Source organism: Budorcas taxicolor, chromosome 1, assembly GCF_023091745.1.
Source record: "Budorcas taxicolor isolate Tak-1 chromosome 1, Takin1.1, whole genome shotgun sequence".
Taxonomy (NCBI): domain Eukaryota; kingdom Metazoa; phylum Chordata; class Mammalia; order Artiodactyla; family Bovidae; genus Budorcas; species Budorcas taxicolor.
This window is the reverse complement of record NC_068910.1, coordinates 21,377,035-21,403,592: the sequence shown is the minus strand read 5'-3', so window position 1 is coordinate 21,403,592 and position 26,558 is coordinate 21,377,035. Positions and strand designations below refer to the sequence as shown.

The 26,558-nt window shown below is 41.4% G+C and overlaps 1 protein-coding gene across 2 annotated transcripts in view; it reads right to left on the bottom strand.

The window, feature by feature from the left end:
* The window catches only part of PTPRG (protein tyrosine phosphatase receptor type G), a 768,800-nt gene that overhangs the window by 33,312 nt on the left and 708,930 nt on the right, over positions 1 to 26,558 (bottom strand). For both annotated transcript variants that reach the window (XM_052648333.1, XM_052648342.1), the window contains 2 exons: positions 13,080 to 13,171; positions 4,345 to 4,441 (listed from right to left, as the gene is read on the bottom strand). In XM_052648333.1, coding sequence (XP_052504293.1) covers positions 4,345 to 4,441; positions 13,080 to 13,171 — 189 coding nt within the window. The remainder of the gene's footprint in view (positions 1 to 4,344; positions 4,442 to 13,079; positions 13,172 to 26,558) is intronic.

The window sequence follows — 26,558 nt, the reverse complement described above, 5'->3', positions numbered from 1 at the left end:
CCACATACTTTTAGCTAAGGCCGTGAGGTCACTAGAAGTAGAGGTTACCATGGTGGAGAGTGATGCGGACATATGTAAGGCATATATGTGTGTATATCTCTGCCTGACTTCTATGATCAGAAATGAGGTCTGTAGATGGACAATTCCTCACAGTCTCAGGAAGGTGAGCCTTGACTGAGTTGGTCAACAAACGCTGCCCGAGGAATCCATCCAGAGACTGGTGAGAAAAGTTTGACTCTTCTTCCTTGTTCTCCTTTTCTCCTTCTCTCAGATAACTGAAACAAATACTCTTACTAAAAAATGACTTTTAGTTCTTTTAAAACTTTTTCTAGAAGTAAAACTACACTCACAGATGACATGAGGTTGTACCTTAAGGTCATATAAGACAAATCCATAGCTAACATTATACTCAATGATGAAAAGTTGAAAGTTTTCCCTCTAAGATTGGGAACAAGACAAGGATGTCTATTCTTGCCATTTTTATTTGTCATGGTACTGGAAGTCCTAGCCAGAGCATTTAGGCAAGAAAAAGAAATGAAAAACATCCAAACTGAAAGGAAGAAGTAAAACTGTCACCATTTGCAGATGACATGACATTGTATGTAGAAAACTGTGAAAGACTCCATGAAAAAACTGTTAGAACTAATAAATGAATTTAGTCAAGTTGTAACATACAAAGTCAACATACAGAAACCTACTGAATTTCTATACACTAAGAATGAATTATCAGAAGGATAAATTGAGAAAAGAGTCCCATTTATCATTGTCTCAAAAAGAAGAAAATACCTAGGAATAAACTTATCTACGGAGGTGAAAGACCTGTATGTTGAAAACTGTAAAACACTGAAAAAGAAGCTGAAGACATGAATAAATGGAAAGATATGCTATGCTCATGGATGGACTAGAAGAATTACTATTGTTAACATGTCCGTATTACCCAAATCAATCTACAGATTCAGTGCAATCCCTATCAAAATTCCAATGCTACTTTCCACAGAGATAGCACAATCCTAAAATGTGTATGGAACCATAAAAGAACTCAAACAGCCAAAGCAATCTTGAGAAAGAAGGACAAGGCTGGAGGCATCACACCCCTGGTTTCAAATTATATTATAAAGCTATAATAATTTGAAAAGTACTTGCATAAAGACAGACACATATATCAATGAAACAGATTAGAGAGTCCAGAAATAAACCCACACATATACAATCAATTTATTTGTGACAAACAAGCCAAGAACACATGATGGGGAAAGGACAGTCTCTTCAATAAGTGGGGCTGGGAAAAATGGGCAGTCATATGCACAAGAATGAAACTAGATTACTATATTACAACATACGTAAAAATTAAGTCAAAATGGATTGAAACTGAATTTAAGGCCTGAAATCATAAAACTCCTGGGAGAAAACAGAGAAGAAAGCTCCTTGACATTGGTCTTGGCAGTGATTCTTTTTCATTCTGACACCAAAAGCAACAAAAGCAAAAATAAACATGTGGGACCACATCAAACTAAAAAGCTTCTGTATGGCAAAAGAAATATAAAAACAACTCATACAAATCAACAGCTAGCAAAACCAGCAATCAATTAAAACACAGGCAGAGGACCTAAATATACATGTTCCCAAAGCAGATATATAGATGGCCAATGGGCACATGAAAAGGAGCTCAACCACCACCAATCTTCAGGGAAATGTGCATCTCACACCTGTTAGAACGGCTATGACCAAAAAGATAAGAAATAAGTGTTAAATAAGTGTTAAACAACTGTTAGAACTAATAAATAAGTTCAGTCCAGTTGGTAAGATATAAGGTCAGCATACAAAAATCAATCACATTTCTATCCACAGTCTGAAAACACCAAGTAAACAATTCCATGCAAAAGAGTAATATACTTAGAAATATATTTAACAAAAGCTTAACACTTGTAACACACAGATCATAAGACATTGCTGAAAGAAATAAAAGATGACCTACATAAATGGAGAGATGCCCTATCTTCATAAATTGGCAGACCTAATTCTGTTAATATGGCAGTGTTCCCCGTATCAGTCTACAGAATGAACATAATCTCTATTAAAATTCCAGCTGTACTTTTTGTAGTAACAGGGAGATCCTGAAATTCATATGAAAAACAAAGGATCCAAAATAGCCAAAAGAATCTTAACAAAGAAGACCAAAGTTGACGCATTCACAGTTTCTAATTTCAAAACTTACTACAAAGCCATGGTCAATCAGTAATCAAGATAGTGTGGCACTGACATAAAGACACACACACAGATCAGCGGAAAAGAAATGAAAGCATGGAAATAAACCCTCACACTTACAGTCAGCTGACTTTCTGTGGAGTGCTTAAGACAATTCATTACGGGGAAAAAGAAACTTACAAAAAATGGTGCTGAGACCACTGGATATTAACATACAGAAGAATGAAGCTGGACCCCTACCTCACACTGTATACAAAAATTAACGCAAACGGGTCAAAGACCTAGATGTAAGAGCTAAGACCAGAAGATGCTGACAAAAAAAAACAAAACAGGTATATATTTATGATCTTGGATTAGGCACTGGTTCATTACATATGACAACAAGAGCACAGCAAACAAAAAAAAAAAAAAACAGGTTTCACCAAAGTTTTAAAAGTTGGTACCTCAAAGGACATTATCAAGGAAGTGAAAAGATGACACAGCGAATGTAAGAAAATATTTGCAAATTATGTATGTAAGATATTTGTATCTATAATGTATACAGAATTCAACAACAGAAAGATGAGTAAACAAATATAACAATGAGCAAAGGATCTAAATAGACATTTCTCTAAAAAGGACAGAAAGGTGGACAATAGACACTGGAAAAAAACGTTCAACATCACTAATCACTGGGAAATGCCAATCAAAAGTGAAACTACAGTGAGACACCACTTTAGGCTCATTATGATGGCTATTATCAGAAAAAAAAAAAACAAAGTAACAAGTGTTGGCAAGGATGTGGAAACCTTAGAACTTGCATATACTGCTGCTGAGAATGTAAAATGGTGCAGCCACTTTGGTTAACGGGCAGTTCCTCAAAATATTAAACATAAAGTTACCATATGACCTAGGTATTCTATTCCTAAGGATATACCCCCAGGGAACTGAAAATAGATGTCTATATAAAACCTTATACACCAATGTTCATAGCAGTATTATTAATGACAGAAAGTAAAAACAAATGTCCACCAAATTAGAAATGAATAAACAAAATATGGTCGATCTATACTGTGAAGTATTATTCAGGCATAAAAACAACGCCATGTGTACCTTTTAACAACATTATGCTGAGTAGAAGCATCTAGACACAAAGGGCACGTATAGTATGATTCCATTTAGATGAAATACTCCGAATAGGCAAATACACAGAGAAAGAAAGTAAATATGTGGTTTTTAGGGACTTGGGAGCAGGAAGAATTAGAAGTGACTGCTCATGGATAAGGGGTTTCATGTTGAGGTGATTAAAATATTCTAAAATTAGACAGTGGTGACGGTTGTACAACTCTTTGACTATAAAAAACCACTGAAATTAAATTTAAAATCAAATTATCTTTAAAATGGGTGAATTTTGTATGTTATATAAATTGTATCTCACTAAAGTATTATTAAAAATCTGTCTACAGCAGTGTGTAACTTTAAACACTATTACATGAAACTGTACATACGTTAACCATAAACATCTGTGCTCCTGCCCTTAATATCGAAGTGAATATTTTCAGCCAGTGAGTCAAGTCTCAGTGTCTGTGAAAAGTGGCCTGTCCTCCTAGCAGCCTTGAGGCTCTGTAAGAAGAACTCTTATTTATTTGCTCCTAAACTTCCAGGGTACTCATGGCCCTGGAAATGTTTTGGACAGGACTAAACACAGAGGCCACAAGGACTAGAATAAACCAATTACCTACTCTTTGAAAGACTGCTCTGAAATTCAGCTTCCTCAATTCAGCTCTCAGTATTTCCATTTGCATTAAAAGGCTTGGCTTTCACTGGTTAAAAACAATGTTAGGCTAGCCACGTGACAAACTTTGGTTCCCAACACTGGATATGAAATCACTTCATGTAAAAACAGTAAAGCTCAGAACATTTCCTTTGATCGCCTGATTATGACAACAAAGATCTGGCAGCTTCATGAAACACTAAGGGGGCAGAGGATGTCCCCACTTCTTCTTACACATTGTTGAAGAAGACGGGCCAATGAGAGGTTAACTTGCAAGTGTAATGTCCTCTTGGCATCCTGATTTCAACTGCTTGCATTTCAGCTCATACCCAGCAGGAAGATTTCATTTCCTTGCAGTTGAAGATAGTTTAAAGTTTATTACTCACATGCTAAAATATTGATGTATCTGTTTTTGTGCTTGTTATCTGGATGATTGGAATGTTCTGCAGTGATGTTCATATCAGCCGTGCAGCGCTGGACTTCCTAGAGAAGAAAATATACAGGGAGGTTACCAAGAATTTTAGACATGCTTTTAGATGCTGAACAACAGCTGAAAGCAAGAAACTACAAACATCCAAAAGCCCAGAGCCTTTACTCACTCCGCAGTCACTGGCCACCATCACCTCCCCAAACTCAACTTCAGAAATGAATACTAACATATTCATAACAGATGTATGAAGGATGAAAACAAAATAAAAGGATTTCATTCTTTACTAATTCATCAACCATCCATTTTATTCCAGATCTGACCTAGGCATGGGGATTACAGAAATAAGTGTCTCTTTTTGAATATGCTGCAGTCAGATGGGTGAGAAAAACATAAAAAACATGATAATAGTCAAGTGTGATTAGGAGAAGAGAGGCCTGAAGAAATGGATAGGAACACAGGTGAAGGTTTAGATGGGAGATAATTCACCTGGGTCTTAAAAAGATGAACAGGAATATTCCAGACAGAAGAATCATCTCCACCATGATTTGCAATATGCTTATATTATGGTCCTCACAGCCTTGTTTTATAACAGACTACCAAGTGACTATTCTCAGCCCTGAAATGACAGTGTGTGTGTGCTAAATTGCCTCAGTCGTATCTCTTTGTGACCCCATGGATTGTAGCCCACCAGGCTCCTCTGTCTGTGGGATTCTCCATGCCAAGAATACTGGAAAGGGTTGCCATGCTCTCCTCCAGGGGATCTTTCTGACCCATGGATCGAACCCACGTCTCTTATGTCTCCTGAACTGGCAAGCAGGTTCTTTATCACCAAGAATACCTGGGAAGCCCTGAAATGACACTGCTGTTGCTGCTGCTAAGTCGCTTCAGTTGTGTCTGACTCTGTGCGACCCCATAGACGGCGGCCCACCAGGCTCCCCCTAGAACCTAAAAACTGTCATATCTGACTTACCCATATATGGCTCTGATGCACTAATTTTTAACTCTAATTTTACTTACATGATCCTTCTTTATAAAAACAGCCATGGGAGAAGCAAATCTCCTCTGCTATTACCTTTGCCATGGATAGAAACATTATCCATTAGCCCAATAAAAGATTGTTAAAAAAGCCAAATTTTTCGACACCATATGCTTCAAATCCCAAGAAACCACTGGTGCTAACTAATAAAGGAAGTCATTTGGAGTGCACAGCTGCGACAAAGAGCAGGGCAAACGGACATGAGGGGATCAGGAAAAACCTTTCACATGTGACAGATGTAACTGAGTTTACGAGTGTGCAGACTTTTCTGCACAAAGGAGCTGCACAGCAAGTACAGATGATGTCCACAGCATGTTCATCATGCACAATGAAACCTATCAGGAACCAGGTGTCTTTTATATTCACAAAGTACTCAGGAGAGGCTCACCATGATCAAAAAACCAAGGCAAAAAACAACAGGTCACTAAATATTCAGAACCATACTCCCAGACACCTGATTCCTGGAGGATGTACACACAATTTTTCAGAATTGGAGGCATTCCCGGGGGAAGGAAGAATGAGAAAGAACAAAAGGAAGAAAAACAGGGGGCTTCCCAGATGGCTCCGTGGTAAAGAATCTGCCTGCCAATGCAGGAGACATGGCTTTGATCCCTGGTCTGGGAGGATCCCAGGTGCCACGGAGCCACTAAGCCCGTGCACACGCCTACCGGGCTCTAGAGCCCAGCAACCACACCAAGAGAAGCAAGAGCACTGCAGCGAAGCCCTGGCTCACCGCAACTGCAGAAAAGCCCACGCAGCAATGAAGACCTAGCACTGCCAAAAATAAATGCACAAAATTACATATTAAAAAAAAAAGGAAGAGAGAGAAGGAAGGAAGGAAGGAAAGAGAGAGAGAGAAAAGCCACATCCATTAGTTCAACACATGTCTCTGGACAAAGTGTGTATTTCATGACCGTGCGTTAGCTTTTTTTACTTTTACTAAATGTGATAAACTCTGAAACCTGCTGTTCTATCTAAAATGGTTTATAACCTACAGTTTGCTGAATGCTGGTTTAAAAAGGCCTGAAGGGTGCCTTTGGCTGTTTTCTCTGAAACAGACATAAAATGTGAGCATAATTTAATGAGTCTGCTGTTTTAACATCTCTAGGAACAGGAGCAATGGTAGCCGTACTCAGAATATCTGCCATTCAGGATTGCCTTGAAAGCCGAAGGCGTACTCTTCTGAACAGTTTCAGGGGCAGAAAACCTTTGAAAATGGATTTGTATTCCGGAAGACATTAATTCAGCCTGTATACAAATCTGTGAAATAAGCTGACATGCTTTGGTTCCTGGGTTCTGAAGGTCATACCTTTGGCATGTACCTCTTCTGGGCTGAGCTGTTCAGATATCTTGTGCTGAGATTTCAGCTTTGAATACTTTAGTTGGAGATTTGCCTTATTGATATTTTTTTTCCCCATTGTGTGACTCTGACCACACTCACTGGACTGAGGTGGGGCCTCTGTTACAGTCTAAGGCAATTGGCGGAGCCTGTGTGGGAGCAGCTGTCTGCACTGTTTAAAGCGGCCATTCAATATGGCCAATCAAACTCTGCGCTATCTAAAACCCTTAGTCTGATCTGTCGCCTCTATTTCACTTTTCCAATTACGTGAATGACAGAAAACAAAGAATGGCCATAAATAATGCTACATCTGATTTTACGAGAACCCAAGGGGTTGGCCTACGGCCTTCTGATTTTGTCTTGTGGGTAATAATGTCATCTGTAATTCCTTGCAGTACCGCCTGGTTCATTTAGATGCTGATAATATCACCCGATCCTAGAGTGCTTTTTCTCCAGCTGAACTGGCATTTCAAAGTTAATGTGATTTTAATAGGTGTTAAGACCCTTTGAAGTGACACTGGCCAATAGAATGTGTATAGTGCAGTTACTTGGTCAATACCCAAATAAAAAGTTGAAGATTTAAGCTTGTTTGCACTTTACTGTCTCTATAACAAGAGCCGGAATTCTCAAAATCAATACTATGCGAATAACCAGGACATACCACCACCAAGAAGAGCCAACTGAAAACAAGGGATCTACAACAAAGCATAACTTCAAAAAATGAACCAAAAGAGAAAAAAAGAAAAGTACAAGTTGACAGATACAGAATCCTTCGGAGATGATACGGGCTGCATCATCTGCTGCCTGGAGCTGTAGATGGAAGAGGCTGTCCAAAGGCACATGCTGACTTCCTGTCCTCCCATTCAGAAGCTTAATTGGAAAAAAAAAAAAAATAGCCGAAACAGATCTAGAAATCTTTCAGGTTACTCAGCTTCACAGTGAAGCAAGCTGAGAAGGAAATATTTTGGACCTGGTGACCAACGGTTAGGCTGAGCGTGTATAACAGCCTTAGTATCTGAGCTCAGGCCACCCCCATCTATGTTCAGGGGCCTGTCCTGCATGAGGATAAGTCAGGACCACAGCGCAGTGCTTGCTGAATTTGGACACAGAGCTGGCCCTCACCAGGTACTGGTCACACCATCTTCCGGCCTCTCCTTCCCTCCGCTCAGGCGACCACTACGGCCACACTGGTTTTCTTCAAAGGTTGCTTACCTATGTTCTTTTCTTGTTCAGACATCTCTTAGAGAGATTCCAAATCCCCGAGTCAGGCTTTCAGGGCCCCCACCTATGTACCTCTTCCTTTCCAAGGCCGGACAGTTTTAACTCGGTGCCCTTTGAACAGCCTGTACGACCTCCTCCTCTTTGCTTCACCGCAATTTTCCTTATTCAGGAAAGCCTGTGCTGCTCTTCATGCCCCTCTAAATCCACATGTCCTTATCTCAAGTGTCTGCCTTACCCTCCAGAAAATCAACCCATCTCTGAAGAAACTATCCCAGTGTCTATCATCCTGCAGCTGGTCTATAAAACAGAATTATTTTTTCCTGTACAACTTGGCTAACGTACTTTTTCCCTCACTCTTCTTAAGAGCCTCAACTTAAAAACCTCAGCTTCATCACCTAGGATTTCTTTCATGATAAGGGTTTACAAAGTTTTCCTTTGGGTCATGTAAGACCCACACTGGCATTTTGTCACTGAGGCTGAGGAAACTGCCAACCTGCAGGCAGCCTTCTTTCTGCAGTTTTCTGCCTCTGTCAGGAACTCCCCAGTATGTGTCATCAGCAACAAGGGAACTCTGCATCTTACCTAAGGCCATTGTGGCCACTGGCCCCTTGGTGCCTGGGCTCGGGTGGACAAAGCTTTGTTCTCTTGATGTAAGATGAGCAACGGGCCCAAATTCAGCTGAGCTGGAGTTCATTTTAACAGACTTGATCCCCCAAAGGATCTTATCAAGGGGGTATTGGACCTCTGGCCTCATCTCTGCACTCCACTTTTAAGCCTGTGATGCTCCTGACCTCTGCCTATTAATTCTGCTGACCCACAGGGCCTTGAAGGTCCACTGATTTTGAAAGATAATTTGCTAGCACCGAGCCTCTGGAAGACTCCTTGATTATGACCTGGGAGGCGGGGGAAGAGTGAGGCTGAAGTCAGCTAAGGTAGTCACGGGAATAGGGACTGAACACTATCCTGACACCAGGATTGATGCTATTTCCAGGGACTGCAAAATCTGCTAGAGGTATAAGGTCTCCAGCTTTTTAACAGCCTCCAAAATTTATCTGACAAGGACAAAAAGCTTGCATTCAGCCTCACCTCTAGACAAAGACTCAAAATTACCAGCAGATCATTTCTCATTCTCCTTAAGCAGCAAAGTTCTGAACATATGACAGGTATTCACCATTTTTTTTTTTTCCATTTCCCTCCATGATCTGAAAACAAAATGGGGCAAATAGAAGTTTCGCAGAAAAACCCAATCAAAATTCCTAGCAGCCTTTCTCCTCTGCTTCCCTGGCAGAACTTCATTCCTGGATTGGCACTTCTTTTGCTTTGACCTCTTTCTGCATTAGCTGTGTTCACTCTGGTCTCCCCCAACCAGAATGAACTCTCTGAGGGCAAGTTCTCTGTCCAGTCCATCTTTGTGCCTTATAAAACATCCAGAGAATAGCAGGTACTCAGTAACTGTAGAATGACTGGCTTCAACGCCTTTTCATGGGCAAACTGGAAAAGACCCTGATACTGGGAAAGATTGAGGGCAAGAGGAGAAGGGGACGACAGAGAATGAGATGGTTGGATGGCATCATGGGCTCAACAGACATGAATCTGAGCAATCTCTGGGAGATAGTGAAGGACAGGGAAGCCTGGTATGCTGTAGTCCATGGGGGCACAGAGTCAGACATGACTGAGCAACTGAATAACAACATGGGCAAATATTAACCGTTAAGTGGTTTTCTCTACAATCTTAACATTTGCTCTTGGGCTAACTTCAGGCCTGTATTCAGAAGTTACGTAAGATTTTTGTAAGTCAGATTCTCAGCCCTTTGGGAAGGATCTAGCCATGAAGATCATGTATGGGGCTCCTAGTGTTCTTAGCTGTGGGATGGGGTGGGGGGTGGGGTAGCTCCTTTATTCTAACCTCCCTCTCCTACTTTTTTTGCCAAGGAATTTACTGGTCCGTCAGATGCATGATCAGTTTTAGACAATCACTGATCATCTTGGTTAATTCTCCTCACTATAGGACACTACTTAGTTAAATGAAGAGTCTGGATGGCCTTAGGGTTAAACATGTGGGCTTGAATCCGAAAGCTTTGGTCTTACTGATCAGAAAGTGGTCCTACTGCTGCCACTTCATTACTGAACTAACCAATGCCTCAATCTTCCTCATCTGCAAAATGGGGACAAAACAGCTCACAGCTCACAGGGGTTATTTCTGCGGAATGAGTGAAATAATCTGAGCAATGGTGCCAAGCAGATACCAGCTGTAATTATTCCACATAAAAGGACCCAGAAATCTGGAGTTGAGGTTTCTACTCTCTTAACAGGATGAGGGTTTTGTTTTATTCTTGTTGAATTACACAAAATCTCTTGTCCTGACCTTATTATCATTATTATTTTTTTACAGTCTATGACTATCTCTTGGCTATAAAATAGCCTTGATAAGGGAATCTCCTCGTGGTCCACTGTTCAGGACTGCTGAGCACTTGGGTTCAGTCCCTGGTCAGGGAACGGAGATCAAGCTGTGTGGTACAGCCAAAAAAACCAGCCTTGATAGTTTGTTAAAGATACTATTACCGTTGTCCTTTTTAGCAGAGCTATGCAAAAGGAGCACTACTGTTTTAAAATACTTCAAATTTCTCCTAAATTAGAAGACTGACAGTATAGTAGTAGGCTTTCCTACTGTCTCATTTCCTTCTCTGCATGAGTGTCTTACTATTCTTTTTGGAAGAAAGGATGTTCTTGCTAGGGTGAAGAGCCCTGACTTGAAACCTTTCAAACCAGCACAGACTGTGAAATAACAATGATAGAACAAAGCCACCCTTCTCGTGCCCTCCCTGTTCCAGTCCCAAACATACCAGGTGATAAGCTATAGACTTCAATATAGGTGACAAAAGCTACAGCCGTAGTAATATTTTTTTTAGGACAGAAATAGGGTGCAGATGCCCAGGATTTGTTAAGAGGCGTGATTTTGATGCAGTGAAGCCCATTTTAAGTCAGAGCCAGTTTACAGAGGTGTAGCTGATTATTTTGAATAATTAAATGGTGTCAAAACCAGCTGTGATGAATAGCACTGGGGTCTCAAATCATAAATAATTGAGAAACTGGAGCTGCATTTGATCATCCTGATCAAATTCTCGTCTCGAGAGGATGAATGTTTGTCCGGAATACCATCAACATTGTTAAATGCCTCAATATTCTTGCTCAGTCATCCAGCCAACAGTCAATTGAACTAAATCACTCGAACACTCCACACATGTGCTGTCCTCATGAATGCAAAATGTCTGACTTCACACCATGTGCTCTGTACTTGGACAGGTACCTTTTTTTGGGTCAGCATCTAATAGCCGCATTAAGCACTGGACATGTGTTTTTGCTTTTTCCAGGAAACATATGACTCTGCAGAATACATCAGAGGGGTCCTTCTCTCTACCACCTTTGCTCTGCTTCTGCTCCAGAAATAAAACAAAGAACCAAAAAGCTAGGAGAGGGACTTCGTTTAAAACAAGTTGTCAATATAATTGCCTTTAGGATGGCCTTCAGGGACTCCCCAATTTGCATAGAAACAGGGCTTCTGGTCTTCTTTTTTCCTCTCTCTTCCTCCGTGCGAAAATAATTGAGCCTCCCAGCCGTATGGCTCCTAGGTGATCTCCAAGGGCTTCCCTTCCATTATTCCAAGTGAGCCCCCGGACCAATTTTGTGAAAAGAGGTGGGCAGGTTAGCACCCTCGGCGTCATTTCCATTTTAAAGGAGAAATGAGACAGAAAGGAACTGACTTACCCACAAAGCTAGAAGACAGCTGAGCTGCCACGAAAACTTGGCCCCCTCAGCACCACTCGTGCTGCCAGAGATGTGCCTCAGTGAAGCGCCTCAGTGAAGAAAAGGGCAGTCTGTTTAATAGCTCCTCATTGACACCCTGTCACTGCCGAGCTGGCGCGGGACCCGGAGCTGGCAGGGCCGTGCGCGCTGCTCTCTACCTTCCTTGTTCCCTGCACACCAGCTCTCAAAATCAGGAGGCTCTGCTCACCCGTGTCTCCTCTCCAGGGCTTAAGAATTGCGAAAACAAGAACAATCCACTTTTGCACGGGCTTAACTGTTAACAGAGAAGGCAATCGCAGCCCACTCCAGTACTCTTGCCTGGAAAATCTCATGGACGGAGGAGCCTGGTGGGTTGCGGTCCATGGGGTCATGCAGAGTCAGACACAACTGAAGTGCCTTAGCAGTAGCAACTGTTAACCTAGCACTCTCCTGGATGTTCATCATTCATTTCTGCCAACATGGTTGGGGTAGGATGTTGCTGCCATTTTAAAAAATGAAGGGCCGGGGGGGGCTTCCCTGGTGGCTGGGTGGTGAAGAATCCGCCTGCCAGTGTAGAAGACACGGGCTCGATCCCTGGTCTGGGAAGGTCCCCCGTGCCATGGAATAGCTAAAGCCTGTGTGCCACAGCTACTGAGCCTGTGCTTCAGCGCCTGGGAGCCGCACCGACCGAAGCCCGCACACCCTAGAGCTTGTCCTCTGCAAAACCAGAAGTTGTCACAATAAGAAGCCGATGTATCGCAACTAGAAAGGGACCCCTGCTCCCCATAGTGAGAGAAAGCCTGTGAAGCTGCAAAGACCCAGCACAGCCACATAAATAAAGAAAATCGTAAAAAATGAGGAAACTGGGGATCACAGGTGAAATGACTGACTCCAGAACGATCATGCCTGGTGGAGCCGGCATCCGACTCCTCAGACTGACAACCTGTGGTCTCCCCTGCACCGTGTGCCTCCCAGAACGGATGTGGCATTAGGAGCCTGTCCTCTGCATGATGGCCGCTGTCCCAGTGAGAATGCAGGAGGCAGAATCCGAGTCTGCCTGTTTCCTGCCACTGAGTCTGTTCTCTCATAGAAGTGCATGTTCAGGAAGTGTGCAGCCAACTCTCTTTACTCACTTGTACTGGGAAAGGAAGGCCCGTGAGAACTCTCAGTGTAAGGAAAAGACAGCCAGTCCCCACTTTCTTCAGTGACTGCTTTTGTGACGCTCGAGATACATTCATTTAAAGTTTACAAACAAATCCCTGTAAAAGAAGAGTTAGCTTTCTGGAAAGGAACGTCCAGTTTTAAAGCATACCTCAAAATCCTCGGAGAACCCGTGCTGGTTATTAGAATAGAGCTCACCGATGTGTTTAACAAACTGTTTGACAGGAATGGCTTCCATGTCATCTGTAGGAATAAAATAATATTCAGAGTCACATAGATTTCTTTCAGAAACAAATGACACCAATAAGGGAATTCCTGAAGACAGGTGTTTGATTTCTACAAAGAGTGATATAATTGTATTACCGGAAATAGGCATCTTTCAGAAAAATGCCTTCTCTGGATCTACTTGACATTAGGGTCTCATTATGATTTTTGAATGCTTATTGGAAAACACTCTGATGCTGGGAGGGATTGGGGGCAGGAGGAGAAGGAGACGAGAGAGGATGAGATGGCTGGATGGCATCACCGACTCGATGGACATGAGTTTGAGTAAACTCCAGGAGTAGGTGATGGACAGGGAGGCCTAGCGTGCTGCAATTCATGGGGTTGCAAAGAGTCGACTGAGTGACTGAACTGAACTGAACTGAACAGCTAAGTATGGTTTTTAAAATGGTCTATAAAGAATTACCTTTAGTTTTCATATTCAAGGAAATTTACATACTTAAAGCACCACATCATACTTTTAACTAAAATTGAATTTACCAAGTGTACTTGTTTGTTAAGAAATGTTATCACGACCCAGGTTTTTCAAGAATTTGCTGTTCAGTGGGGTCCAGCTTGAAGTTGGAACAACTCAGTTCTGTTTCTGATCTTTGAAGTCTATGCAATCTTTATACACAATCACAGACAGTCCCAGACAGGTGCCATTGAACCAGCTGGCTTTGGGTACACTGCCATCTACGTTTACGTGTTCACAATTTTCGTGCGAGACAGCTGTGTCTACACAATGCCAAACAACCAGTTTGATGGAATTAACTGGATTTTCTTTTGGTGTTGACAGAACTAGGTACAAATTCGGGAAGACTCCACATTCCAATTTATTTGTAATGCTGTCACTTCAAAAGGACGTTTTCAGTTTGTGAGCCTTGTGCGCGTTTTACGCTGATTTACCCAGCTCTGCTCTGCACCTTGAGGACGGCCACACCCCACCCACTGGAGCTGCCCGACCTCCCCCTTCTCTCCTTCCCTCGCCCCTCCCCCACAAATATTTCCTTTTAAAAATACTCTGCTGAATTTGAGATAAACAACAGACATGACATTTACTTTATTCAGAGTGAAAGATCTTTGGCAAACGCACAAACATCTAAACTGCCACAGATGCTTTTCTTAGCAAAGGGTATGAAGATCTGTATGTGTAAATGAGGTCCTACTTTGGCAAGAGTGTTAGAGATCCAGGCTTGACAATCTGATTTCTCTTCATCTGGTGACAGCTAACATTGACTATGTCATTCCTTCTCGACTTTCTTTCGAGAGAGCAAAGCTCTAAGGGTGGCTTTTTGCATCTATTGACATTTTCAAACTTGAATCATTCCTAAGAGGAAAAGAAGCGTCTCTCATATACTTTAAGGAAGGTGACTTATAAACGTTCGTAATCCAGACTGCCTAGCGAAGAAATGTGACTTATCAAATGGGGGTGCTTTGTAAGTACCAATTCTTTCTGTGTGAACCATTAAAGACCTAATCATTTTAACAGGCCTCCTTATGAAAAAAAAAATTGCCAAGTTATTTACAAATATTTCAGGATTGAAGATGTTCATGAATATGCAATCATTTTGCACGCCCAAGAAATCTATAGCGCCCATAATGATGTAACCGGCATTAACAAAGTGAGCTGAGCCAAAATGTTTCCCCGGAATATTTAGCAGAATGCACAGTTCAAGAAAAATTTCCCAAATTATCTGAGCACTTCACTTAAAATGTTTAGAAGTAAGCAAATTCTATAATAAAGATCAAGTGGCAAAGAAAAGATCTTAAGTAGAGAAAAGGCTAATGTGTACAAAACTAGAGTGTATCTAAGAGGTTAACCCAAGAATAAACTCATCTTTGAACAAGAGGCAACATAAATAAGATGGGACACAACCTGGCCCCACAAACACTCCAGCCTACAGACTGCAGGCAACACTTTTCTCCTATTTTGAAATGAAAGACATTTCATGAAAGACACTGTTTCCAAGAGTGGAGTGACATGGTTAATAGTTTATAGGTTGTGTGCCTGAGTCCCCTTGCACCTACCTGAAACTATCACGAAACTGTTAATCGGCTATGTGCACTTGTGTCCAGTCACTTCAGTCATGTCTGACTCTTTGAGACCCCATGGACTGTAACCCAGCAGGCTCCTCCATCCATGGGATTTTCCAGGCAAGAATACTGGAGTGGGTTGCCATTTCCTCCTCCAGGGGATCTTCCCGCCCAGGGATGGAACTTGCGTCTCCTGCACTGCAGGTGAATTCTTTACCTATACCCCAGTACAAAATAAGGTTAAAAAAATAGTGTACTAGGTTGAGGGCAACATTTATTCTGTAATGATAGTTTAGAACTGGAAATCCCCAATAAACTTCAGGTGCCATGATTAAGTACATGGACTCCCAGGTAGCATTAGTGGTTAAGAACCCTCCTGCCAATGCAGAAGATATCAAGAGATGTGGGTTCCAAATCTGGGTCGGAAAGATTCCCTGGAGGAGGGTATGGCAACCCATTCCAGTATTCTTGCCTGGAAAATCTCATGGACAGATAAGCCTGGCAGGCTACAGTCCATGAGGTCATAAAGAGTCAGACACAACTGAAGCGACTTAGCAGGCACGCATGCCATGATTAAGTACACGGACTCTAGTTCAAAATAAGACTGTAGTTCAGCTTCAGAGTTATTTTACTCCAAGGTACATACCACAGTGTTTTAAAGGGCAGAGTCCTGCTTGAGTCACTAAAAAAAAAAAATCACTTTAAGGTTAACAATTTATTATTTTTTCCTACAAAATGCTCAACTACACTATCTAAGCTAACACTACACATGCCTATAAATCAGTCGGTCCATTCCTCCCACGGTTAGAAGCAGCAAGACCCAGCAGAGCTCAGTTCGAGAACTGCATATGGAAATACACGACTCACTAGTCTCTCAAATTTGGTTCTTTATCCAAAGAAGTCTAATCACAATCCTCTAGGTTTCCAAGCACCACTGGTAACGTCACAAAACTACCAAACAACCAAACAGAAAGATATATACACACACATAAACACGCATGGTATAGTGACCATCCAGATAACACATTTTTGTCTTTCAATCAACATAAATGAAACTGAAGGGTCGTAAATCTTTTTTCCTTCGATATTAAGATAAATATAAGGCTGAAGCTAATTAGAAGTCCTAATAGTTTTCCTCTTACACTGGTTTCCTATTAAATTTCTCTCAACATGAGCCAGATAATTATAAAATTACTCTAACTAGCCAGAAGGCCAAGCAATTAGGACAGCATTGTAGACCTGATCTGCTCAGTTTATATCTGCAGAAAGTCTGTGTTACAAGAAGATACCCATCTGTGAGATGTTATTTCCACCTATACAGCCGAGTTTCATTAACAAATGTCACAACTATCAGCAGCACTATGGACCAGGCACCTTCTGTGCCCTTTACATGTGTTTATAAGCACTCATTCCTCCCAACATCCCTAAGAGATAGGCACTGTTTTCAATACTCATCTTAAGAGTTGAAAACACAAGCTTGGAAAGATGGACTGAAGCCTGGAGCATGGCGGTGGCGGCTGGCTGGAGAGCCAGGCAAAGAGTGCTTCTGGTGGGAGAGAGTGGCTGTCGTCTAGGTCACAGTGAAGGGGAAACCACTGGAAGAGGTGTTTAGTGAGCACCTAGGACTCAGCCAGATATTAGCGAGATGGTGTCTGCTCAAGGGCAACATGTGTTCTGCTGAACATAAGAAAGTGAGAGCAAGGACCATGTGAAATGACAAGGTGAAGACTGCCAGTGTCTTAAAACGGATGGGTTTGATAACTTGGTGAACAGGGAGGGACATGAAGAAGAGGAAAAGAGCTGGAATCAAAGTAAAGATGCCTTGGGACTTCCTTGGTGGTCCAGTGGCTAAGACTCAGCATCCCCCAATGCAGAGGGTACAGGTTCCATCCCTGGGCGAGTCAGGGAGCTAGATCCCATATGCCACAGCTAAGAGTTCCCATGCCACAAATGAAGATCCTACGTGCTGTAATTAAGACCTGGCACAGACAAATAAATAAACGATTTAAACAAAAACAAAGATGGTTTCACTGACCACAGGTTAGACGTTGGATGACTATGACACAGTGAAATGTCTAATGACAGAGTTGAAACAAATGTGAAGGAAGCCCTTACTGACTGCCAGGGATTATGCTCAGCCTTTTGCATACACTTATCTTCACAAGGACTAGGCACAGAGGATGCCGTTGTCTTCAATTTACACGTAAGGAACCTGAGGCAACTTGTCCAAAGCGACGCCATTACTAAGCAGCAGAGCTGACATTCGAATCCTGGTGTATTAAGCCCAAAGCCTGTGCTTCCATGTGATGGGACACACTGCCTTCATTCTCAGAACACAGTTGCAAGGAAAAGCAAGCAATTAGGCAGAGCGTGTCTGTTAATCTGATAAGATGTTTCTACACAGTATAATTTTGTGCCAGTATTTTTAAGTATAGAGCTTTCAGATACCAAAGGTTTAAATAAGGCAAAAATGGGATAAGTACTATCACCACTACATTACCCTGTTACAAAATATTTGATACAGTTAGTTGAGGATCAGGAAAAGTGGGCTTGTTGGTCTTAAATAACATTATTTATACTTTGTTCCAAGATTTTAGCCTTTTGTGGTTGGAATTAAATCCAGCACATAAGAGGTCCTTTATTTTGGTCAGTCCACAACAAAACATCCTTATGTACCACTTCTGATCAAGCCTGAAATTAGTTTCTGGTTCATATGGATCAAAAGCAGAGCATTTTAAGAGGCTGAACCTCCGCTGAAAACAAAGTATGAACGTGAGAGATTCCAAGAGGGAGGAAAGAGCTGGTTTATGTTGACCTCAAATGCAAAACTGTAAAAAATAGAGAAAAATGCATGTGAACATAAAGAAAAGTTGCTTTTACAAACTAAGTGTCCATTGACAAATGAATGAAGATAACAGTAATATATATATATATATATACACACACCCCCACAATGGGAATACAGCTTACCCATAACAAATAATAAAATTTTGTCATCTGCAGCAACATGGATGGACCTAGAGACTGTCATACTGAGTGAAGGAAGTCAGAAAGAAAAAGACAAACACCATATGATATTATTTACACGTAGAATCTAAAATGTGATACAGACAAATTTATTTATAAAATGGACACAGAGTCACAAGACAGAAAACAAACATGCAGTTACCAAAGGGGGAAGTGAACGGAGGAGGGATAAATCAGGAGTTTGGGACTGACATATATACACTACTATATATAGAAGGGGTAAACAGTAAGGTCCTACTATATAGCACAGGGAACTATATTCAATATCTTGCAATAAACTATAACAGAAAAGAACATGAAAATGAATACATATACATGGGTGTGTCTATATAACTGAATCACTTTGCTGTACACCAGAAACTAGCACAACATTGTGAATCAACTATACTTCAATAAAAACAGAAAGAAAAAAAAGAAAAGTTGCTTCTAAAATCTGTGGTTATATCTCTGTTGTGCTTGCATGCTCAGACTCATTCCGTTAGAGAAAACTCACCCATGCTAAATTTGCAGACTCTTAGTATTAAGGAACAACAGATAAACCAAAAGGAAAAACTCAGCAATTTTTCCTTTGAAATTGCAAAGAAAAAAAATCAGCACCTGAGGTGGTCCCTGAACATCCACCACAGGGGGGCGCTGCAGAGGGCCTCGCCTAGCACGCTGCAGGGTGGTAGGGTCTTTAGACTGCAACTCAGTGTAACTGTGTAGCCCTTATTCTCACCTGCCACTGCGGCCAGAATGCTTCCTGTGCATCAGGTACCCAGAGATAGTGGTGTAAATGGAAAAAGCCAGAATCAGTCAGCCTGGTGATACAGGACCTTACCTCTCTGTGACTGTAGTTCCTCATCTAATTGGGAATCAGAACCAGCTAATTCAGAGAGCTATGCAGAACAAACTGGAAAACATAAGTACTTACCAGAGAGCTTGGCATTTAGTAAGTGCCATAGTAAATCATAGTAAAGCTGTGATTTACTATGAGGTGAGAATCGCTATGCATGCGAGATCCTATGATCTGGGGGCTAGGAGAAACAAAGAACCTGGCCAAGGTCCACTGCCATCAATTGGCTGGGCCAGGCTGACCCCAAAGCTGGCTTCTTGGGCCTTAATGTGACCTCTCTAGGTCTTAAACTGAACATACACAGTGAGAGGGCAGAAAAGCATACAATACGTGTTAAAGAAGTTCTCCAACAAAAATGAGCTGAAATGAATCATTTTGGCTTCATAGGTAAACTCTGGTTTACCTGGAAAATTCACACTGATATTCTGGTCACCCTGAAGATGCCAGGTAAATAAAACACCATGGTATTTACCTTCCTGCCTTCCAAGAAGCTTAGCTGTGGGGTTGACTGGCCTAAGGTCTGTTTTCAGAAAATTATCGCTGCTTGTTTACTCTGGCAGGCTCTGGGTATACATATAAATTTACCATGAAGATTCCAGAAGGCCTTCAGTCACTTACTGAGGCCAATCTGTGCAAACTTCATTTAACACTTAGCATTTCCTTCAACCCTGTTCCAAATCCCAACCAAATCGATATGAGGGTAGGGAGAGCCTAGTACTTGGGTCCAGTTCAGTCATACTCAGGCATCTTCCTGACCCCAAGCCCCATGACTGGGCTGTTTTCAGGGACTGCTAACCAGCCCTGTAGTGGACAGACCTTAATGTTGAGAACAGTCTCCTTCCTTTCTGAGGAAGGATCAGCCTCTCATCTCAGAAGCCAAGTTCAGGCCTCTCTCTGTGCTTGGTAATACCTGTGTCAACTTAAGAAGATAAAGCAAATAGCAAATATGATTACTGAGATGTTTTAGCTCCTGATTTAGGACACAATAGATTTTTATCTAAATTAGACTCTTAGGATGCAAGGAGTGCTGTGGAGATGAGGACATTTTATTTCCTGCCATAAAAAAGAAATCTCTTTTCATTTATGACACAATGAAGTCAATAAAGAAAGGGCTTCATTATAGTCAAAAGACCAATGAATCTCCTTTGGAGATAATCTCTGTATAAATAAAATATGCCAACAAGGTTGGTTTAATCCCAAGGGTTTTAAACTGCATGTTTAAAACCCCTTTATGTGCTGACACCCTGCTGAAGCCAGTGACCTTCAAATTATTAAGATGTGTTTTAACTGCGGGAAAGGCACGAATCATTTCTGGATTTCTAAACTACTGGTTAGCAGCAACATTTTGTTTTGTAATGTTCTTGTTAGAAAGTTAGAGCTTCTAGTTTCCAGAGAAAAACATTTATAAGGACATTTGTGTTTGACAGTAGGCACATTTGGAAAAGCCCTTTCAACATGCTCTATAAACAGGCTAATTCAATGAGCTGAGTTCTAATTTTAAAAAGCTACATATGATCAAAGTCTAAAAGAATAAGTGGCATAATACACTGAATATAATTTGCAGATGACATACCATATATAATGTTTCATTAAGAATTAGAGTGAAAATGTAATTCATTAATAACTGCAGTGAAAATATAACGCAAGCTTGGTGTTTCAAAAGATTACCCCTAAGACGGAAACAGTAGATTTTTAAAAAATACTTGCAGATATTAATAATAATAACATCAATTTAATAATAATATGGATCAACTGCCATGGCGTGGGTTCAATCCCTGGTTGGGGAACTAAAATCTTGCAAGCTGCACAGCGTGGCCAAAATAATGATGATGATGGTGGTCTTAAAGGACAGAAGTTTGTGACTACTTCAATATCTTAGAAGACACACTACCAGAACGGGGCTGATAGCTAGGTCTTAACATTCAACTGTGCTTTATCTTCCCAGAGTAACAATGGGAGACCAGTGAGCATGGAACATTTGATTTTGAAAAGTGATTAGTGGGACGTATGAAGAGTCAAAGCCCCTTTCATTCTCCTGAAGAAGTCACAATTTAACTTATCTGGAAGAAGACTGCGTGCTTTTCTCAAGCATTATACACATAGCAGATTTCACAATTAAAAAAATTTCCTGATAGGGACTATCCTGGTGGTCCAGTGGCTAAGACTCTTTGCTCCCAATGCAGGGGACCCGGGTTCAATCCTTGGTTAGGGAACTAGAGTCTGTATGCCACAACTAAAGATCCTGGATTTTGTAACTCAAGATCCCACATGCCGCAACCAAGACCCAGCACAGCCAAAGAAATGAATGAATTAAAAAAAAAATTCCTAATAAAAGAATTGACATCACTTCTCTAGTGATTGGAACTGTCTGGTAAAATGTTTACATAAGGAGTTCTCTCTCATATGCTTGGCTAACCAACCTTCACTGCCATATTGGGTTTACAATTTCCACACTGTACAGGATTTAGGTGAAAAAAAAAGTCTTCCTTCTTACAGCACTATCTTTGCCAATTAAACCAGGACACTATGAAGAGTCTAAATTGCTAAATTTCAGTTAGAGCTAGTAAATCTGATAACTCAAATTTCCTCAAAGGTTCCTGTAAGCATCTATCTCCAAGAGATGAGTATCAAAAGGTTAGCAAAGCTTTCCTTAACCTTTCGTCTATTTTATAATATTTTTTTAAGAGCCAGTGTAACTTGCTGGTTCTACTTACGCTTTGGGATTTCAAGATCAGAGCTGTTTATCCGTGAATTTGAACCACAGCAGAATCACCCAAAAATTGGTGATTTAGAGTCTAAATTTATTCAAAATTCAACATGTTTTTGAGCTGTTCTCCAAGTCATTTAAATCATACAGCCCCGGGATTTCCCTAGCAGCCCCGTGGTTAAGACTCTGCGGTCCCAATGCAGGGGGCGCGGGTTCAATTCCTGGTCAGGGAATTAGACTCCACATGCCGAAACTAAGAGCTTGCATGCCACAATCAGAAGAGTCAGTATGCCCCAACAAGGAGTGAAGACCCCATGTGTGGCAACTAAGACCTGGAGCATAAAATCAATCAATCAATCAATCTCAAATTCCTACTTGGTACAGGGAATGGCGATATTGGTGGTGGTGGGGAGAGTCTTCTTCTTAGGAAAGAAAAGAATAAAGATGACTAGGAAACAAAGAGGAGAGTTTTGGTTTGTTTGTTTGTTTTTTTTTGATATGGAAGAAACTTCAACAGAAGAATGATGAAATGCTCTCATGGAGGATGAAGGGGAATTTAGTGGAAAAGCAAGTGGTCAGTGCTACTCAAAGAAGAATATCCAGAAAAAAATTTTAAGAGAACAGTCCACATGTATTTGAAGATACAAGCCTTGATTTAAGGAAGCAAAATCCAAATGAGACTGAAATCCTCAGATATCAGAACTGGCAGAGGAATATGCCAAGAGGTGGCAGAGCCATTTCTAAGCATCTGTGCTTTGAAGTCACACATAGAATTCCAATGCTAGCCCGCCATTTATCCATGCAACCTTGGGCAAATAAAAGGATGTCTCTCAGCCTCGGTTTCTTCATCTGTGAAATGGGGGTATGGACTGCACCACTTTCCCTAAAATTGATGTTGGAAAAAAAAAAAAACATAAACCACATAGTTTTGATCAATAAATGCTCAATAAATATCAGATGATGATGATATTTTCTGAGGAAGGCTAAGTGCAAAGTAAGTTCTTGGATCAGTATGTTACACCTGTTATAATGATGACTTAGGGACTCTACAACAGTTCAGTAGCTGAATTTTCAGTCTCACTCTGTTGCCCACACTTCAAAACTGTGTAATGGTTCAGTTTACTGGTCATTGTCTGGAAATATCTTTTTCGAAAAATCAGTGATAGAAAGTGAGGGGTTCAAATGATGAAATAACTGAAGTTGATACATCTAGGGCCTAGAAGTCTTCCTCTTAGGTTTCGAATATGGACAAAGAATGAGTGAAATCCAGTGGGCAGGGTAAGTAGTCCGTATTAATTCAATAAATATCCTACTATTTTTAGACATAAAAACAATTAGAGGAACTTCCCTGGCAGTCCAATGGTTAAGATTTCGCCTTCCAATGCAGGAGGTACAGATTTGATCCGTTTGGGGACTTGAGATCCCATATGCCTCATGGCCAAAAAACCAAGACATGAAACAGAAGCAGTGCTGTAACAAATTCAATAAAGACTGCAGAACTGGTCCACACTAAAAAAATTATAAAAATCAGATAATTCCTAAGGTAAATCATTTAACAGGGTACTAAGGAGGTCTCAGTTAAAGAAAAATTGTGCTGAAACTTAATAGAGTATAAAAAAACTGGTGATAGTTTAGAAATTCATGTTTTCCTTACATTGCCTTTTCTTATGCAAGACAACCATCCTGTAATAACTGGAAGAAACCTTAAGAATAAATACAATCATGGATCGTTACAATGAAATTATAAACTATGTTACAAATTTAGTAAATAGGACTCTGTAGTTTTAAGAAAAACAAGGGATTGTGATCTGGTTGAAAGATTTTTAAAGAAAGGTCATATAAGGTAACTTCTCAGTGAAGGGTGAAGTAAGTTTTCTGTCTAGGCACACCCCCACAGAAGGCTACTGCTATCTATAAAAACCTGAGGAAACACTAGAAGAGCAGCCTCACGTTTGGTTTCACCAGCTAAGTCCTCTAACACTACAGCATTTCAAGTCATTCATTCTCACAAATGTGTCACAACTCATCGAGGGGATGTCTACTAGGATTTCCCTAGCAGTCCAATGGTTAGGACACTTCACTTGCAATGCACAGGGCAAGGGTTTGATCCCTGGTTGGGGAACTAAGACCCCACATGCCTTGCGGCATGGCCAAAACATTAATCAACTAGATAAGCAACAAAGATTTACTATATAGCACAGGGACCTATATTAAATATCTTATTTCAAAAAAAGGATGCATCTACTACACCAAGGAAGATTCAACTGGATTCCATGGATTTCTCAGTTAGTGGAGAATCTTACGCCATGGAATTGTTCCTTCCACATATTTCTACCTTCAGTGAGTGAGAATCTCACATTTAAATAGGTATGTTGTTGGACTGTGAGTTTTTTACTTGTTGCTGGGAAATGAAGCAGAGAACATTCAAAGAGCATTTCTGGTCTAAGACACCTACTTAGAGGTGTGGCAACGCAGCCACAACTGATGGCATTTTCTGAGGATCCCAGGAATCTACAAGTCCTAAAATCCAAGCCCAAGAACGCGGTGAAGCTGGCTGCACCCAGTGTATGTGGATCCGTGTTTGGGACAGTTTTAACCTGGGGATTGTGAAAATGCTTGCTGTCTACAGATGCTGGGAAGAAGGATACCACGATTTGGGAAGGAGATATCCAAAGCTGACAACTCTGGCTTCCATGAATCTTTCCAAACTGCCCTGACACATACCACTTCATCTAATCTTTAATTTCCTGCTCACTTTGCAGATTCTGGAAACTAGGCTCAGAGAGGTCAAGTCATTGACCTAGGTTTCATGGTGGAGGCAGGGTGAGATCCTTGGCTTTCTGATTCCCCATCCAGGGGGAAAGAAACTAAAAATGCAAAGACAGTGCAAGAAGTATCTCTCACCACTTAACCTTTTAAAATGGATTTCAATTGCACAGCTACCCAACAGCTGTGTTTGTTGGCTGAATCAATTCAGAGGGGAGAGGCCCCAGGCATTTTCCAGAGGTCAACACATATTCTAGGTGATGCGAGAGGAAAATGATTATACACGCACTGCTGCACAAATGTGGTAGAGTCAACAAAACTTATTCCATGGGGATGGGGGGCTGGTTCCTGTCTGCCTCCTCTCAAAAGGCAAAGAATGTAATAAAGGGTGAGGGTTAGTGGAGAAGAACAAACGTAACACAAAACCTACCCATCTGTATGGGAATTGTTTGGCAGCCACAGAATGACCCAGTAGGGGACTTACCCAGAGACTTTTCTGCTACCCTCTCTTTGCTGTGTGACAAGCTTTAATGAGAGAAGCTCACAGAATGGCAAGAACATGGCCAATTCCAGCAATATCTAATGTCTTAACATAGAGAGACATACAGGGCCAAAGCAGTCCCCGACCACAACCATATCTAGAGAGGACGTGCAGACAACAGTAGCATTCCTTCCGGGGACTCAGAAAAGTACTGCATCTCCGAGCCTCATAGCAAAGGTCTTGAAAGAACTGTAAGGAAGCTTTGCTCATATTCATCATTCATCCAGAGAGTTCGAGAATCCCTACCATGTGCCAGGTATTTATTCTTGCACTAAGATGACATCCATTTGCCTTTAGGAAGCTCTCATTGTAGTTGGGGGAGACCACAAACCAAGTGAAATGTATGGTGTACTAGATGGTGAAGAAAACCATTCTAGAGAATGAGGCAGACAGCTGGGATCCAGGTCTGCAGGGGAGTAGGAGATGGCACCTCTGCTTACAAAAGAATGATGTCAAGAGGATCTGCGTACACATTGCTATAAGTAAAATGGATAACTGGGACTTCCCTGGTGGTCCACTGGTTAAGACTTTATGCCCCCAATGCAGGCGGCCCGGGTTCAATTCCTGGTCAGGGAACTAGATCCCATATGTCAACTAAAGATCCAACAACTAAAACCCAGTGCAGACTAATGAGTAAAATAAATATTTAAATAAAACAGATCGCCAGCAAGGACCTACTGTATAGCACAGGGAACTCTGCTCAGTGTTACCTGGCAGCCTGGGTGGGAGGGGAGTTTAGGGGAGAATGGAGACATGTATTACGTCTGGCTGAATCGCTTTATCGTATACCTGAAACCGTGACAACATTGTTAATAGGCTATACTACTCCATTATAAAATACAAAAGGATGAATGTATAAGATATCTGAAAATATGTGTTTCCAAGTGCAGAATGCAACCCAGAGAAAGAACATTTGATTCTGGCACAACAGGAAGGGGACACCAAATAAAAACGATGGAAAAGAAAAGAAGTGAGTGTTAGTGGCTCAGTTGTGTCTGACTCTTTTCAACCCCATGGACTGTAGCCCACCAGGTTCCTCTGTCCATGGAATTCTCCAGGCAAGAATATTGGAGGTGCGTAGCCATTCCCTTCTCCAAGCATCTTCCTGACCCAGGGATCAAACTTGGGTCTCCCACATTGCAGGCAGATTCTTTACCATCTGAGCCACCAAAGAAACCCAAAAAACGATGGGGGCCACCTTCAAATCACTCACACCATCTACCAGAGCTAAGCCACTAATGAACTTCTCACATCTGTGGCATTAGCTAAGATTTACTAGAGTCCTGGCCTGCAATGCAGGAGACCTGGGTTTGATCCCTGGGTCGGGAACATCCCCAGAGAAGGGGATGGCTACCCACTGCAGTATTCTTGCCTGGAGAATTCCAAGGACAGAGGAGGCTGGAAGGCTATGGGCCATGATTTCATAAAGAGTCGGACATGACTGAGTGACTAACAC